Source organism: Bos javanicus, chromosome 11 (genome assembly GCF_032452875.1).
Source record: "Bos javanicus breed banteng chromosome 11, ARS-OSU_banteng_1.0, whole genome shotgun sequence".
Classification (NCBI taxonomy): domain Eukaryota; kingdom Metazoa; phylum Chordata; class Mammalia; order Artiodactyla; family Bovidae; genus Bos; species Bos javanicus.
Window position 1 is genome coordinate 5,328,867 of NC_083878.1, and position 14,118 is coordinate 5,342,984.

At 45.0% G+C, this 14,118-nt stretch overlaps 1 protein-coding gene across 6 annotated transcripts in view; it reads right to left on the reverse strand.

Moving 5' to 3' along the window:
• Positions 1 to 14,118, reverse strand: part of AFF3 (ALF transcription elongation factor 3) — a 635,458-nt gene that overhangs the window by 487,580 nt on the left and 133,760 nt on the right. For 4 of the 6 annotated variants that reach the window (XM_061431668.1, XM_061431666.1, XM_061431665.1 and 1 more), the window contains exon 3: positions 2,029 to 2,103. The exons of the other annotated variants lie outside the window; for them this stretch is intronic. In XM_061431668.1, coding sequence (XP_061287652.1) covers positions 2,029 to 2,103 — 75 coding nt within the window. The remainder of the gene's footprint in view (positions 1 to 2,028; positions 2,104 to 14,118) is intronic. 6 annotated transcript variants of the gene reach the window in all.

Sequence of the window (14,118 nt, forward strand, 5' to 3'; positions counted from 1 at the left end):
TCTTCAGGACAAGTTGCAACCAGTACTAGACCTCTCTCCTAATATGTGAAAGAGGGAGTACCTACACAACTTTGTCAGAAGACTGAAAATAATCTTAAAGCAGATGGTAATTACTGCAATGTGTAAACAGAAATTATGAGTGTATTTCCTCTTATGACATAGCCCCAGAATGTTATATTGGAATGTGTCTGCTCTTTTCTTTCTCCCCCGCCTTTTTTTTGCACGGCTGTGTTTCTGTAGTGATTCTTTCATTAACTAGATCCCCAAAGAGCTGTTAAAACTCCATGCTGCAGTGGTTTTCACGGTTATGAGCCTTCTTCTGATCTCTGCTAATCAGTCAAGTCGTCAAACCCCTCCCGAATCCATCCTTCCTTCTGATATATTTGACACGATCACTCTTCCTCACCATGAAAAATGTGCAAAGAGGAAGGGATGCAGGCAACGACAGAGAGGACGGAAATTGAATCATGGTGTGTCATCAAGGAACTCGGGCTTTTTGTGCAAGAAAATTAATATCTATTCCCTCAAGATGTAATTACGAAGTGACCAGAAACCTGATAACTAGACAGACTAAGGGAAAAAAAAAATAGTGTTCCTTCCTCTTAGTAAGGGGAAAATAAAGGGGCTAATTCAACTAATAATAAGGAAGTGACTCGTTAAGTGATGGAAGGAAACAGACTTGTTTTTTCAGCTCAGTAGACAGAGAAATCTGGCCCCCGTGTAGACAACAGAACTACCCATTGTAAGGCACTGCCACGCCCTCCAAACGAGCGCTCTGTGCTTTTCCAGCAGTTAGTTTAAGTCACCTTGTCATCATTTTGCTCAGATCTCCTTCTCAGTCTAGGAGACACAGGCTGGAGTTGGGAGCCAGGACGGCCACCTCCTGACCACGATCCTGCCATAAACCAGTGATGTGATGACAGAAAAGCCATGCCATCGCTCTCTCTGCAGCCCTCATGATAAAACAGTACCCTCATGGTACTGTCACAAGGTTTGAACGTGAAGGAAATCTCCAAAAAGGGCTTTGTAATAGCTTCGGGTGCCCAAAATCCAATGTACTGCTATCAAATGTTGTTATAATGAGAGGATTCGAGGGTTCAAAGAAACTTAAAAAAATAAGTGAGGTTTGGGGTATTTTTTTAGCTTAATTGCTATCTTGAGTAAAAGAGCATATGCATGTCATGTTGCTGTAAAGGACGCAAATAAAACGATCATAAAATAAATATTGCTTATCCTCCCAGCTCTGCCTGTGAGACCAGGATGTATTTTAAATTTGCTGTCAAAGGGGTGATGTTCAATGTGCTTCTGGCAAGACTTCGAGAGCACCTAAGGCATTTCATTTAAATTTCAGATCAGGGAAGGTTAAAATACCCAGAACATGTAGCCTATTAGCATTTTAATTCATTCTTAGTACATTACCCAAAGTTATTCAGTTTGGGAGTCCAAGAAGTGACCTTCACGTAAGGGAGGCTGGGACCCTAGTCTTCCCCGTGGTGAGGCCCACCACTCCAACCCTGTAGTTACTGGGAACTCCCCAGGGTGGCTTTGGTGACAGTGACTGGCATAAGGGAGGCACGAGATGGGAATGACACTCATTCACAGAACCAGGAGAGAGAACGATTGTTCTGCCCACAGTGCAGACTCCTGGGCCTGACTTTTGTGAACATACCATGGAGTACAGCTGGAGGCTGGGGACACACGCTCATGCTGTGGATGGGCACGAAGCGGGCTGGGGCCAAGAGAGGCACTGCAGCTTTACACTGAACTGGCTCATTTCTGGACCAGCACTGGCACTCAGAAACACACGCCTGCGTCACATGCACACATCCACGGGTGAAGCGCCTACTGTGTGCCCCCCATGAACAGAGATTCCCACAGACATGCTTGCTGTCTTCAGCCAACTCAGGCTAACCAAACACACAAGACTGGTGGGATGCGTGAAGTGGACTGATGTAACACAGAGCAGGCAGGTGGTCATTCAGGATGATTTCCCGGGCTTCTGAGAAGCCCCCATACCCGGTATGATACCTCCTGCATCTGCTGGCTGATGACTGAAACTCCACAACTAGAGAGTCATTCCTCTGGTTTAGGATGTCTTCACCCCTGTAAGAAATGCAGACACCACAAGAAGGGAAAACACTTTACACCTGATCAGCCCTTGGCGCCTAAGTGTGCATGCGTTTGTCAGCTTTCCCCCAGAGGCCAGGGGGTAAGGACACAGGACATCACGGCCCAAGGGGGAGTCCAAACAGGACTTGTGATGCAATGAAAAGGTCAGGAACAAGGTAGAGTATAGCAATGAAGATACAGAAGTCACATTTCAAGGGACTTCCCTGGCAGTACAATGGTTAAGAATCCGCCTTGCAATGCAGGGGACTCGCATTTGATCCCTGGTTGCTGAACTAAGATCCCGCATGTCACAGAGCAAGGAAGCCCATGTGCCACAACTAGAGGGTCCACACACTGCCATGAAAGACCCCACAAGACGCAATGAAGATCCTGTGTGCTGCAATGAAGACCCGATGCAGCCAAATATATGAATATTTTTAAAAAAAATTACTAGAAGTGGGATTTGACATTACGCTAGCATAAAAAATGCTGGAGAGGATGTGGAGAAAAGGGAACCCTCTTACAACACTGGTGGGAATGCAAACTAGTAGAGCAACTATGGAGAACAGTATCAGATCAGATCAGATCAATCGCTCAGTCATGTGCGACTCTTGTGACCCCATGAATCACAACACACCAGGCCTCCCTGTCCATCACCAACTCCCGGAGTTGACTCCGACTCACGTCCATCGAGTCAGTGATGCCATCCAGCCATCTCATCCTGTGTCGTCCCCTTCTCCTCCTGCCCCCAATCCCTCCCAGCATCAGAGTCTATTCCAATGAGTCAGCTCTTCGCATGAGATGGCCAAAGTACTAGAGTTTCAGCTTTAGCATCATTCATTCCAAAGAAATCCCAGGGCTGATCTTCAGAATGGACTGGTTGGATCTCCTTGAAGTCCAAGGGACTCTCAAGAGTCTTCTCCAACACCACAGTTCAAGCATCAATTCTTCGGTGCTCAGCCCTCTTCACAGTCCAACTCTCACATCCATACATGACCACAGGAAAAACCATAGCCTTGACTAGACGGACCTTTGTTGGCAAAGTAATGTCTCTGCTTTTCAATGTGCTATCTAGGTTGGTCATAACTTTCCTTCCAAGGAGTAAGCATCTTTTAATTTCATGGCTGCAGTCACCATCTGCACTGATTTTGGAGCCCCCAAAAATAAAGTATGACACTGGTTCCACTGTTTCCCTATCTATTTCCCATAAAGTGATGGGACCAGATGCCATGATCTTCGTTTTCTGAATGTTGAGCTTTAAGCCAACTTTTTCACTCTCCACTTTCACCTTCATCGGGAGGCTTTTTAGTTCCTCTTCACTTTCTGCCATAAGGGTGGTGTCATCTGCATATCTGAGGTTATTGATATTTCTCCCGGCAATTTTGATTCCAGCTTGTGTTTCTTCCAGTCTGGCGTTTCTCATGATGTACTCTGCATATAAGTTAAATAAACAGGGTGGCAATATACAGCCTTGACGTACTCCTTTTCCTATTTGGAACCAGTCTGTTGTTCCATGTCCAGTTCGAACTGTTGCTTCCTGACTTGCATACAAATTTCTCAAGAGGCAGATCAGGTGGTCTGGTATTCCCATCTCTTTCAGAATTTTCCACAGTTTATTATGATCCACAGAGTCAAAGGCTTTGGCATAGTCAATAAAGCAGAAATAGATGTTTTTCTGGAACTCTCTTGCTTTTTTGATGATCCAGCAGATGTTGGCAATTTGATCTCTGGTTCCTCTGCCTTTTCTAAAACCAGCTTGAACATCAGGAAGTTCATGGTTCACATATTGCTAAAGCCTGGCTTGGAGAATTTTTTTTTTTTTTTTGGGCTTGGAGAATTTTGAGCATTACTTTACTAGCGTGTGAGATGAGTGCAATTGTGTGATAGTTTGAGCATTCTTTGGCCTTGCCTTTCTTTGGGATTGGAATGAAAACTGACCTTTTCCAGTCCTGTGGCCACTGCTGAGTTTTCCAAATTTGCTGGCATATTGAGTGCAGCATGATTTCACAGCATCATCTTTCAGGATTTGGAATAGCTCAACTGGAATTCCATCACTTCCACTAGCTTTGTTCATAGTGATGCTTTCTAAGGCCCACTTGACTTCACCTTCCAGGATGTCTGGCTCTAGGTCAGTGATCACACCATCATGATTATCTGTGTCATGAAGATCTTTTTTTGTACAGTTCTTCTGTGTATTCTTGCCATTTCTTCTTAATATCTTCTGCTTCTGTTAGGTCCATACCATATCTGTCCTTTGTCAAGCCCATCTTTGCATGAAATGTTCCTTTGGTATCTCTAATTTTCTTGAAGAGGTCTCTAGTCTTTCCCATTCTGTTGTTTTCCTCTATTTCTTTGCATTGATCGCTGAGGAAGGCTTTCTTATCTCTTTTTGCTATTCTTTGGAACTCTGCATTCTGATGTTTATATCTTTCCTTTTCTCCTTTGCTTTTCACTTCTCTTCTTTCACAAGCTATTTGTAAGGCCTCCCCAGACAGCCATTTTGCTTTTTTGCATTTCTTTTCCATGGGGATGGTCTTGATCCCTGTCTCCTATACAATGTCACGAACCTCATTCCATAGTTCATCAGGCACTCTATCTATCAGATCTAGGCCCTTAAATCTATTTCTCACTTCCACTGTATAATCGTAAGGGATTTGATTTAGGTCATACCTGAATGGTCTAATGGTTTTCCCTACTTTCCTCAATTTCAGTCTGAATTTGGCAATAAGGAGTTCATGATCTGAGCCACAGTCAGCTCCCGGTCTTGTTTTTGCTGACTGTATAGAGCTTCTCCACCTTTGGCTGCAAAAAATATAATCAATCTGATTTCGGTGTTGACCATCTGGTGATGTCCATGTATAGAGTCTTCTCTTGTGTTGTTGGAAGAGGATGTTTGTTATGACCAGTGCATTTTCTTGGCAAAACTCTATTAGTCTTTGCCCTGCTTCATTCCGTATTCCAGGGCCAAATTTGCCTGTTACTCCAGGTGTTTCTTGACTTCCTACTTTTGCATTCCAGTCCCCTATAATGAAAAGGACATCTTTTTTGGGTGTTAGTTCTAAAAGGTCTTGTAGGTCTTCATAGAACTGTTCAACTTCAGCTTCTTCAGCATTACTGGTTGGGGCACAGATTTGGATTACTGTGATATTGAATGGTTTGCCTTGGAAACAAACAGAGATCATTCTGTCATTTTTGAGATTGCATCCAAGTACTGCATTTTGGACTCTTTTGTTGACCATGATGGCTACTCCATTTCTTCTGAGGGATTCCTGCCCGCAGTAGTGGATATAATGGTCATCTGAGTTAAATTCACCCATTCCAGTCCATTTTAGTTCACTGATTCCTAGAATGTTGACATTCACTCTTGCCATCTCTTGTTTGACCACTTCCAATTTGCCTTGATTTATGGACCTGACATTCCAGGTTCCTATGCAGTATTGCTCTTTACAGCATCGGACCTTGCTTCTATCACCAGTCACATCCACAGCTGGAGAACAGTATGGAGATTCCTTAAAAAACTGGAAATAGAACTGCCATGCTGCCAAGTCGCTTCAGTCGTGTCCGACTCTGTGTGACCCCATGGACTGCAGCCTTCTCTGTCCATGGGATTCTCCAGGCAACAACACTGGAGTGGGTTGCCATTTCCTTCTCCAATGCATGAAAGTGGAAAGTGAAAGTGAAGTCACTCAGTCGTGTCTGACTCTTAGTGACACCATGGACTACAGCCTACCAGGCTTCTCCATCCATGGGATTTTCCAAGCAAGAGTACTGGAGTGGGTTGCCATTGCCTTCTCCCATATGACCCAGCAATCCCACTGCTAGGTATACACACCGAGGAAACCAGAATTGAAAGAGACACGTGTACCACAATGTTCATCGCAGCACTGTTTATAATAGCCAGGACATGGAAGCAACCTAGATGTCCATCAGCAGATGAATGGATAAGAAAGCTGTGGTACATATACACAATGGAGTATTACTCAGCCATTAAAAAGAATACATTTGAATCAGTTCTAATGAAGTGGATGAAACTGGAGCCTATTATACAGAGTGAAGTAAGCCAGAAAGAAAAACACCAATACAGTATACTAATGCATATATATGGAATTTAGAAAGATGGTAATGATAACCCTGTATGTAAGACAGCAAAAGAGACACAGATGTATAGAACAGCCTTTTGGACTCTGTGGGAGAGGGGGTGGGTGGGATGGTTTGGGAGAATGGCACTGAAACATGTATATTATCATATGTGAAACATATTGCCAGTCCAGGTTCAATGCATGAGACAGGGTGCTCAGGGCCAGTGCACTGGGATGACCCAGAGGGATGGGATGGGGAGGGAGGTGGGAGGGGGGTTCAGGATGAGGAACACATGTACACCCATGGCGGATTCATGTCAATGTATGGCAAAACCACTACAGTATTGTAAAGTAATTAGCCTCCAAAAAATTAATTAATTAATTAATTTAAAAAAAATTCCTAGAAAGGGGATTTGATGTTTGGCTAGCATAAAAAAAAAAAAAAAAGATACTTAAAAAAAAAATGAACCTACCTATTCTGCAGTGTGACTTGGACATTTAAGAAAAAGGCATTAAAGGGACTTCCCTAGTGGTCCAGTGGCTAAGACTCCGCACTCCCAGTGCAGGGAGGCCAGGTTCAATCCCTGGTCAGGGAACTAGATCTTGCAGTCCACAATGAAGAGTCTGCATGCTGAAACTAAAGATGCAGCAAAATAAATTAATTTTTTAAAAAAGAAAGAGGCATTAGGATACAAGCCACATCGATGAAGCAGGTATCCGACTGGCTGCATTTCTGGGGTCAAGGGTCACTCCCAAATATGGAGAAGAGGGAGTTAAGGCACTGCACTCCTCCTTAGGCACACCTGCCTTGTTCCCAAACACGCTGAGGCGTAAAGATAACCAAATACACCACAGATGCAGACTGCCACTGGCTCACCTTCTCTAACGAGGTCCCGCAGGCATGCCCAGCCTCTGGCTTTCCTACAAGGAGGACTGAATACCCTCAGGACCTCCTCCACATAAGCCACTAACACAAACACACTGGCCACCTTTCGTGGGACACCATGACGTACCCTCCACGCCATCAGATGAAACCAGAATGACCCAAGATGACATCTCCCCCTCCCCGAGAGGAGGGCGATGGAAGCCTCACAAGGGAGGCAATCCTTGTCGGCTGCCTTCCCTCGGGTTTCTCTTCTCCACCTGGGGAGGGAAGCACTGCTTCCACTGATCATTCAGCATCTCCTACCAGGAACCCACCCTCTCGTCCCTTATCCTGAACTGGAACCACAACCCAGTCGCCACCGACAGAGAGCGGAAGTCATCAGAATGGAAAGTCTGGAGCTGCCAGCCCTCACCTCTCCCTAAGCGTCTGAACTTTTCTCTCCTCTACTGACACTCAGTGTTCCGACTCACAGACAGTACCTTCCCAATGGTGAATCCACCATTCCTCTAATCACAAGTCTGGGAAGGTTCTCGCAACCCCAGAGAGCACATTGCTTTTGATGTCACACCATTAAAATTCAACCCTCTTCCCCACTCTGCCATCTAGCAACACTAGGGTCGGGCCCTTTGCTTTTCAAGCAAAGGAACCTTCCTCCCACATGCCAAAAGTCAGGTCAGCTTCCCTGGGGATAGTCATAGAGAATTTCGATTCTTGGGGTGTCAATATAGAAACTCAGTAAGAGCCTCATGGTATGTGTTACGTCTCTTTGTTCCCAGCAGATAGTAAAATCTCTCATCTGTAATGTGGTTTCTTGTTTCTCTGACATTGACAAGAATCGTACTCCTCCAATGTATGCCACCAAATGTATTTATTTATTTTGCATGAAAGTAAAGGCAGTCAACTGCTATGATACTATTTACTATTTATTGCAAATGTATATCATTCCCACAAAATGAGGCTTTTTAATCAACTTCTTCTAAAAGATTTACTTATTAAAAAAAAAAAAACAGTCAATGAAAAATGCTGTTAAAAACATCTGATAATTTCCCTTATATTTGTTTTTAATCTGTAAATTGAAGGATTTTGTAGGGCTCTGATCAAAGCCAATTGTGCTGCTTAAGGAGAAAAAGATGCCCCAATATGACATTATCATTTCCAAAATTAATGTATTCTCGATTACATGGTGACAGCATGGAACTAAGTAGCAGTAATACCTTCGAGCCTCAGGCTTCTACCTTCCGCTGAGCTCAAAGCATTTCACATATATATCCTTTCATCCTTACAATGTCCCTTGGAGAAAGACAGGGATGGAAGATATTCCTAGGTTCACTTTTTTAAAGATGGAGGAACTTAGGATAAGAGTTGAATGTCTAAACAGTGTCATGAAGAAGACACCATGTGGAAGCACCTATGTCCAAAGCACTTTCTTCAGGTTCATCCAGGGAAGGGGACCTAAGAACCAAGAAGCGGCCACATATCCTACCCCCTGGTGTCTGCAAGCCCAGGGTCGAGCAGTTGTAAACATAAGCAGCAGCAAAGCAAAGCAGGGCAATGAAACAAAGGGCAGCTATTTTCTCCTTCAGACAGTAGTTAAAGGACCCCTTCTGGGCAGAGAATATTGACATCCTGTGATTGGGACACTTGAGAATGAGCCAGGATCGCTTCCTGCAAGAGATCTCCTTCGAGCTGGGTATTAAAGGAGCAGATGGAAGAGAGGGAAGGGAAGAGGAAGGACCAAGAAGTAGAAGACCCACAAATAATGAGAAAGTGGCCTTTGACAGTATTTGGAGGAGGTGACATTTGCCTTCACCACACCATCTTTAACCAGATGGAATTCCACATTCAAAGTTTCATTTATTTGCTTTGCTCCACTGCTAAGCCACCTCATCCTAAATAAGTTTATTTGATCTCTTCCTGAAACCAGGCCTGGTTGGGAGTGAATAAGTGAAGGGTGGGTGTAGGGGAGAATGAATGAACACCCAGACTCACTAGCCCTTTCTTTACAGTTGCATCAGGGCCTTCCTTGACCAGCTGGACCACAGAGGAGACAGTCTTATCTATCCGAGGATGTGGACAGTCCTGGAATATGGGGCGGCTAACCAGCCCCCAAGGGGTGGGCTAGAGGCACGGGTCAACAGGAAGAAGAGGTACCAAGCAAAAGGGGAAGGATGTTCCGCAGACATGCTCCTGCTCTTCAGAGCAGCAACATCAGCAACTGTGTGTAATTAGGAAATGAAATCAAGCTCCAAAATTATAACAATTGCTTTAAATTTAATGAGTCTAATTAACAGCTCTTGTTATTTATAAAACAAATATTAAAAGATCAGTAATCCTTCCTTAAATCAGAGAAAAGCAAGGTTGTTGAAGTTTACTTGCAAAATCCTTTCTTAGTCTGCAGTCAGAGCTGGTGGCTGCTGCTGCTACTGTTAAGTCACTTCAGTCGTGACTTAACCCCACAGATAGCAGCCCACCATGCTCCCCCATCCCTGGGATTCTCCAGGCAAGAACACTGGAGTGGGTTGCCATTTCCTTCTCCAACGCATGAAAGTGAAAAGTGAAAAGTGAAAGTGAAGTCTCTCAGTCGTGTCCGACTCTTCGCAACCCCATGGACTGAAGCCCACTAGGCTTCTCCGTCCATGGGATTTTCCAAGCAAGAGTACTGGAGTGGGGTGCCATTGCCTTCTCCAAGAGCTGGTGGACTGAAGGGCAGAAAGGTGGTCAGGGAATGGGTAGGTGATAAAGGCAAGTTAGGCAGAAAAGATGTGGCTGGAGACAGAGACGGGTAAGGAAGCAAGGATCCTCCCAAATGGGGTACAGGAAGGCCCTGAGCTGTTGTAGCTGCTGTGGTGTTGGTGGTGATTCTGACAGTTGTGGCTGTAATGGTGATGACTGTGATGATGGTGATTGTGATGGTGGTTATGGTGACAGTGGTGATAGTGGTGATGGTGCTGCTGATGATGGTGGTGATGGTATGGATGGTGACTGATCGTGATGATGGTGATGGTGGTGATGGTGGTGATGGTGCTGATGATGATGGTGGTGATGGTATGGATGGTGACTGATCGTGATGATGGTGATGGTGGTGATGGTATGGATGGTGACTGATCGTGACAATGGTGGTGGTGGTGATGGTGGTGATGGTGCTGCTGATGATGGTGGTGATGGTATGGATGGTGATTGATCGTGATGATGGTGGTGGTGGTGATAGTGGTGATGGTGCTGATGGTGATGGTGGTGATGGTATGGATGGTGATCGTGATGATGGTGGTGATGGTATGGATGGTGATTGACCGTGACGATGGTGACGGTGCTGGTGATGGTAATGATGATGGTGACTGCGATGGTAACGGTGGTGACAGAGACTATGATGGTGATGACTGTGATGATGGTGGGGACCGACCGGTGGTGATGACTGTGATGCTGATGAATGTGGTGGTAGTGATGGTGGTGATTCTGATGGTAATGATCATGATGGTGGTGATGGTGATGGCAATGACGGTGGTGACTGCAAAGGTGATGGTGGGGATAGTGGTGACTCTAATGGCAATGACTGTGATGGTAATGATGGTGGTGACTGATGGTGATGGCTGTGATGGTGGCAGTAGGCGAGGGTAGTGATTAAAGACCTCCTGGGGAATGAGGACTGGCCAACAGTGCATACTGTGAACCCTAACACTGAAGAACACTCCTATGACCCTGCTCACTAATACTGGGCTTTCCACTTTGAGTCATTGAATCCCAGTTCCCATCCCTGTTCACCCTACCTTCACCCTACAATTCTATGCCTGACCCACCATGAGCTCTGTAACTATAAGCATCAACCCCACGATTATTTCCACCACGGACATTTTGAAAAGGTGAGCTCAACCTTACTTGTGTGTTTCTGACCACAAAGGCTGTCTCAATCTTAATTCAATCTTGGAACTCAGAAAATTTACAAATCTCTGCTTTAGGGCTGCCAGCCTGTTCTATGAGAAGGGGAAGAGAATTAGGGCTAGTCTGTGCCATAATCTCTTCTGCACCACAGCTTTTGTGAAACTAGAAAATTGAAGAGAATCAGAACGTAACGAACACCCACAGAAAAATTTAGCTAGTAAATATTTTTTAAAAAACTAGCCTTTTGGGATGACCTGTACCATCATCTCAGACCCATTAGGCCCAGATTAAATTTTGCTAATACCAATTCCCCTTTATTACTCTATGCAGCCACTGTAGGAAGGACTTCACATGCATTATTTCATTTCATAGTCTTTAGAACCCGAAGAGAATTCTCCATCCACCCACGAAGAAACAAGAGGCTCGATACCCATAGCCAGCGAGCGACAAAGCCTGGGTCTGAAGCCAGGCAGTCTGGCACCAGAGACTGACTTCTTCGACTCAGCTTGCGTGGCTCCCCAGGGAACTTACTCACTGACAGACTTTGACAAATGGTGCCCCCATCTTTTGTTAGTAAATGTCAGGCAGAAGGGTGTTCATTTTCAGATCGTGACAATTTCAGTTCATTCTTCCAAGATCTGCTAAGCCCCCTTGGTGGATATGCATGAACCATAAAAATTCTTCTAAAGCCTATAAAATAGAACTGGGATAAGCAATTCAAATGAGTCAGCACTAGCAATTAACTAATACTCCAGCTGATGAATTCTGTACAGCGAGCTCCTTGAGAATTACACAATACCACGGTGAGTGTGTTTTCTAACGGGGACAGCAGGGCCAGGTCACTGCTGCAGGATGGGCCTGGACACTGACTGTTTCCCAACTATTTACTGAATCTCGACTCCATTTCTAACTCGATGGAAATGACAACTGCTCCAAATCTCTCTCGTAAACATGCTCCAGTGAGCATTCAGAGAGATGACAGATAAATGACAGCTTTGCATAGCCAAGGGTTAAATGCTTTTCCCGAGGGATCCTCAGTCTTGGTGCCACAAGAGCAAGTGTCAGGTTCTAATGGAATTGTTCCATGATAAACCACCGGGCTGGATGACAAGCAGCTTTCAAAGAGGCTCTCCGTATAGTATCCACACCCCAAGTTAATTTGAGTTTCTTAACAGGACCTCTTTGCTTTATAATATAAAAGTGCCTTGGGATGAAGCAATTACACTGATTTACCATCTTCTCCTTGGTAGACTATAAAGACACGGCAGAGCCTCGCAAAAGCTGTAACTTAACCAAATGAGGCCCACCTGCAAAGCCCCTACTATGCCATTTCAAAGAGTCCACTGCAGCCCCAGGCACAGAGCCGGCATCCATCACAGGTGTCCATGCTGAGCAGGATGCCTACTCCCAGGGCTTCTCATGTTAGAGCCCGTAAATTACTCTTCCTTCACCAAATGCTCAGTTAAATTTCATTTTCGCTTTACAGCATCAGTTGCTAAACTTCAGCTCTGAGGGATTTTAAAGCCATTCCAACAGAGATTCTATCTTGCAGCCTCTTGTAACCAGGATGCTCTCCCAAACAACCCCTGTGTGGCCACTCAAGCTCACGGGCCAGGGTGCCCACGCTGGGGGCAGAAGAGCGACTGGGGTGCCTCATCTAACTTCCTGATGTTTTCAACAGGTCGGGCTCCCGGACAAGAAAAGCTCTGGGACCTCAAACATCAACCATGGGAATGGATCACATTCTTCCTAAATCCAGCTCTTCACCTCTGCTTCCACCCAGAAACAGGATTGAGATAAGCACCGACCTGCTGACATGGACCCTGGAGGAGGAAATGGCAACCTGCTCCAGTATTCTTGCCTAGAAAATCCCATGGACAGAGGAGCCTGGCTGGCTAAAGTCAGGGGGTCACAAAGAGTCAGACACGACTGAGCACACATGCATGCTGACATGACTATTCTGAAGATGAGTAATGGTCAACATGGGCTACTGCAGTGTGAGGTTCAGAACTAACCCTGGGCTAGGATGACGACACAGAGAGCTCCCGCTGTGGACAGGTGGCGTTAAAGCGAAACTGAGGCTGACATATGTGCACCGCCATATGTAAAACAAACAGCTCGTGAGAAGCTGCTGTATAACAGGGAGCTCAGCTCGGTGCTCTGTGATGACCTAGAGGGGCAGGATGGGGGGTAGGGTGGAGACAAGAAGAAGGGGATATGTGTATACTTATAGCCTTGGAGTACGGATGAAGCAGGGCAAAGGCTAAGAGAGTTTTGCCAAGAGAACGCACCGGTCATAGCAAACACCCTCTTCCAACAACACAAGAGAAGACTCTACACATGGACTTCACCAGATGGTCAACACCGAAATCAGATTGATTATATTCTTTGCAGCCAAAGATGGAGAAGCTCTATACAGACAGCAAAAACAAGACCGGGAGCTGACTGTGGCTCAAATCATGAACTCCTTATTGCCAAATTCAGAATTGAAGAAAGTAGGGAAAGCCACTAGACCATTCAGGTATGACCTAAATCAAATCCCTTATGATTATACAGTAGAAGTGAGAAATAGATTTAAGGTACTAGATCTGATAGACAGAGTGCCTGATGAACTATGGACTGAGGTTCGTGACATTGTACAGGAGACAGGGAGCAAGACCATCCCCAAGGAAAAGAAATGCAAAAAAGCAAAATGGCTGTCTGGGGAGGCCTTACAAATAGCTGTGAAAAGAAGAGAAGTGAAAAGCAAAGGAGAAAAGGAAAGATACAAGCATCTGGTTGCAGAGGTCCAAAGAATAGCAAGGAGAGATAAGAAAGGCTTCCTCAGCGATCAATGCAAAGAAATAGAGGAAAACAACAGAATGGGAAAGACTAGAGATCTCTTCAAGAAAATTAGAGATACCAAGGGAACATTTCATGCAGAGATGGGCTCGATAAAGGACAGAAATGGTGTGGACCTAACAGAAGCAGAAGATATTAAGAAGAGGTGGCAAGAATACACAGAAGAACTGTACAAAAAGATCTTCATGATCCAGATAATCATGATGGTGTGATCACTGACCTAGAGCCAGACATCCTGGAATGTGAGGTCAAGTGGGCCTTAGAAAGCATCACTATGAACAAAGCTAGTGGAGGTGATGGAATTCCAGTGGAGCTATTTCAAATCCT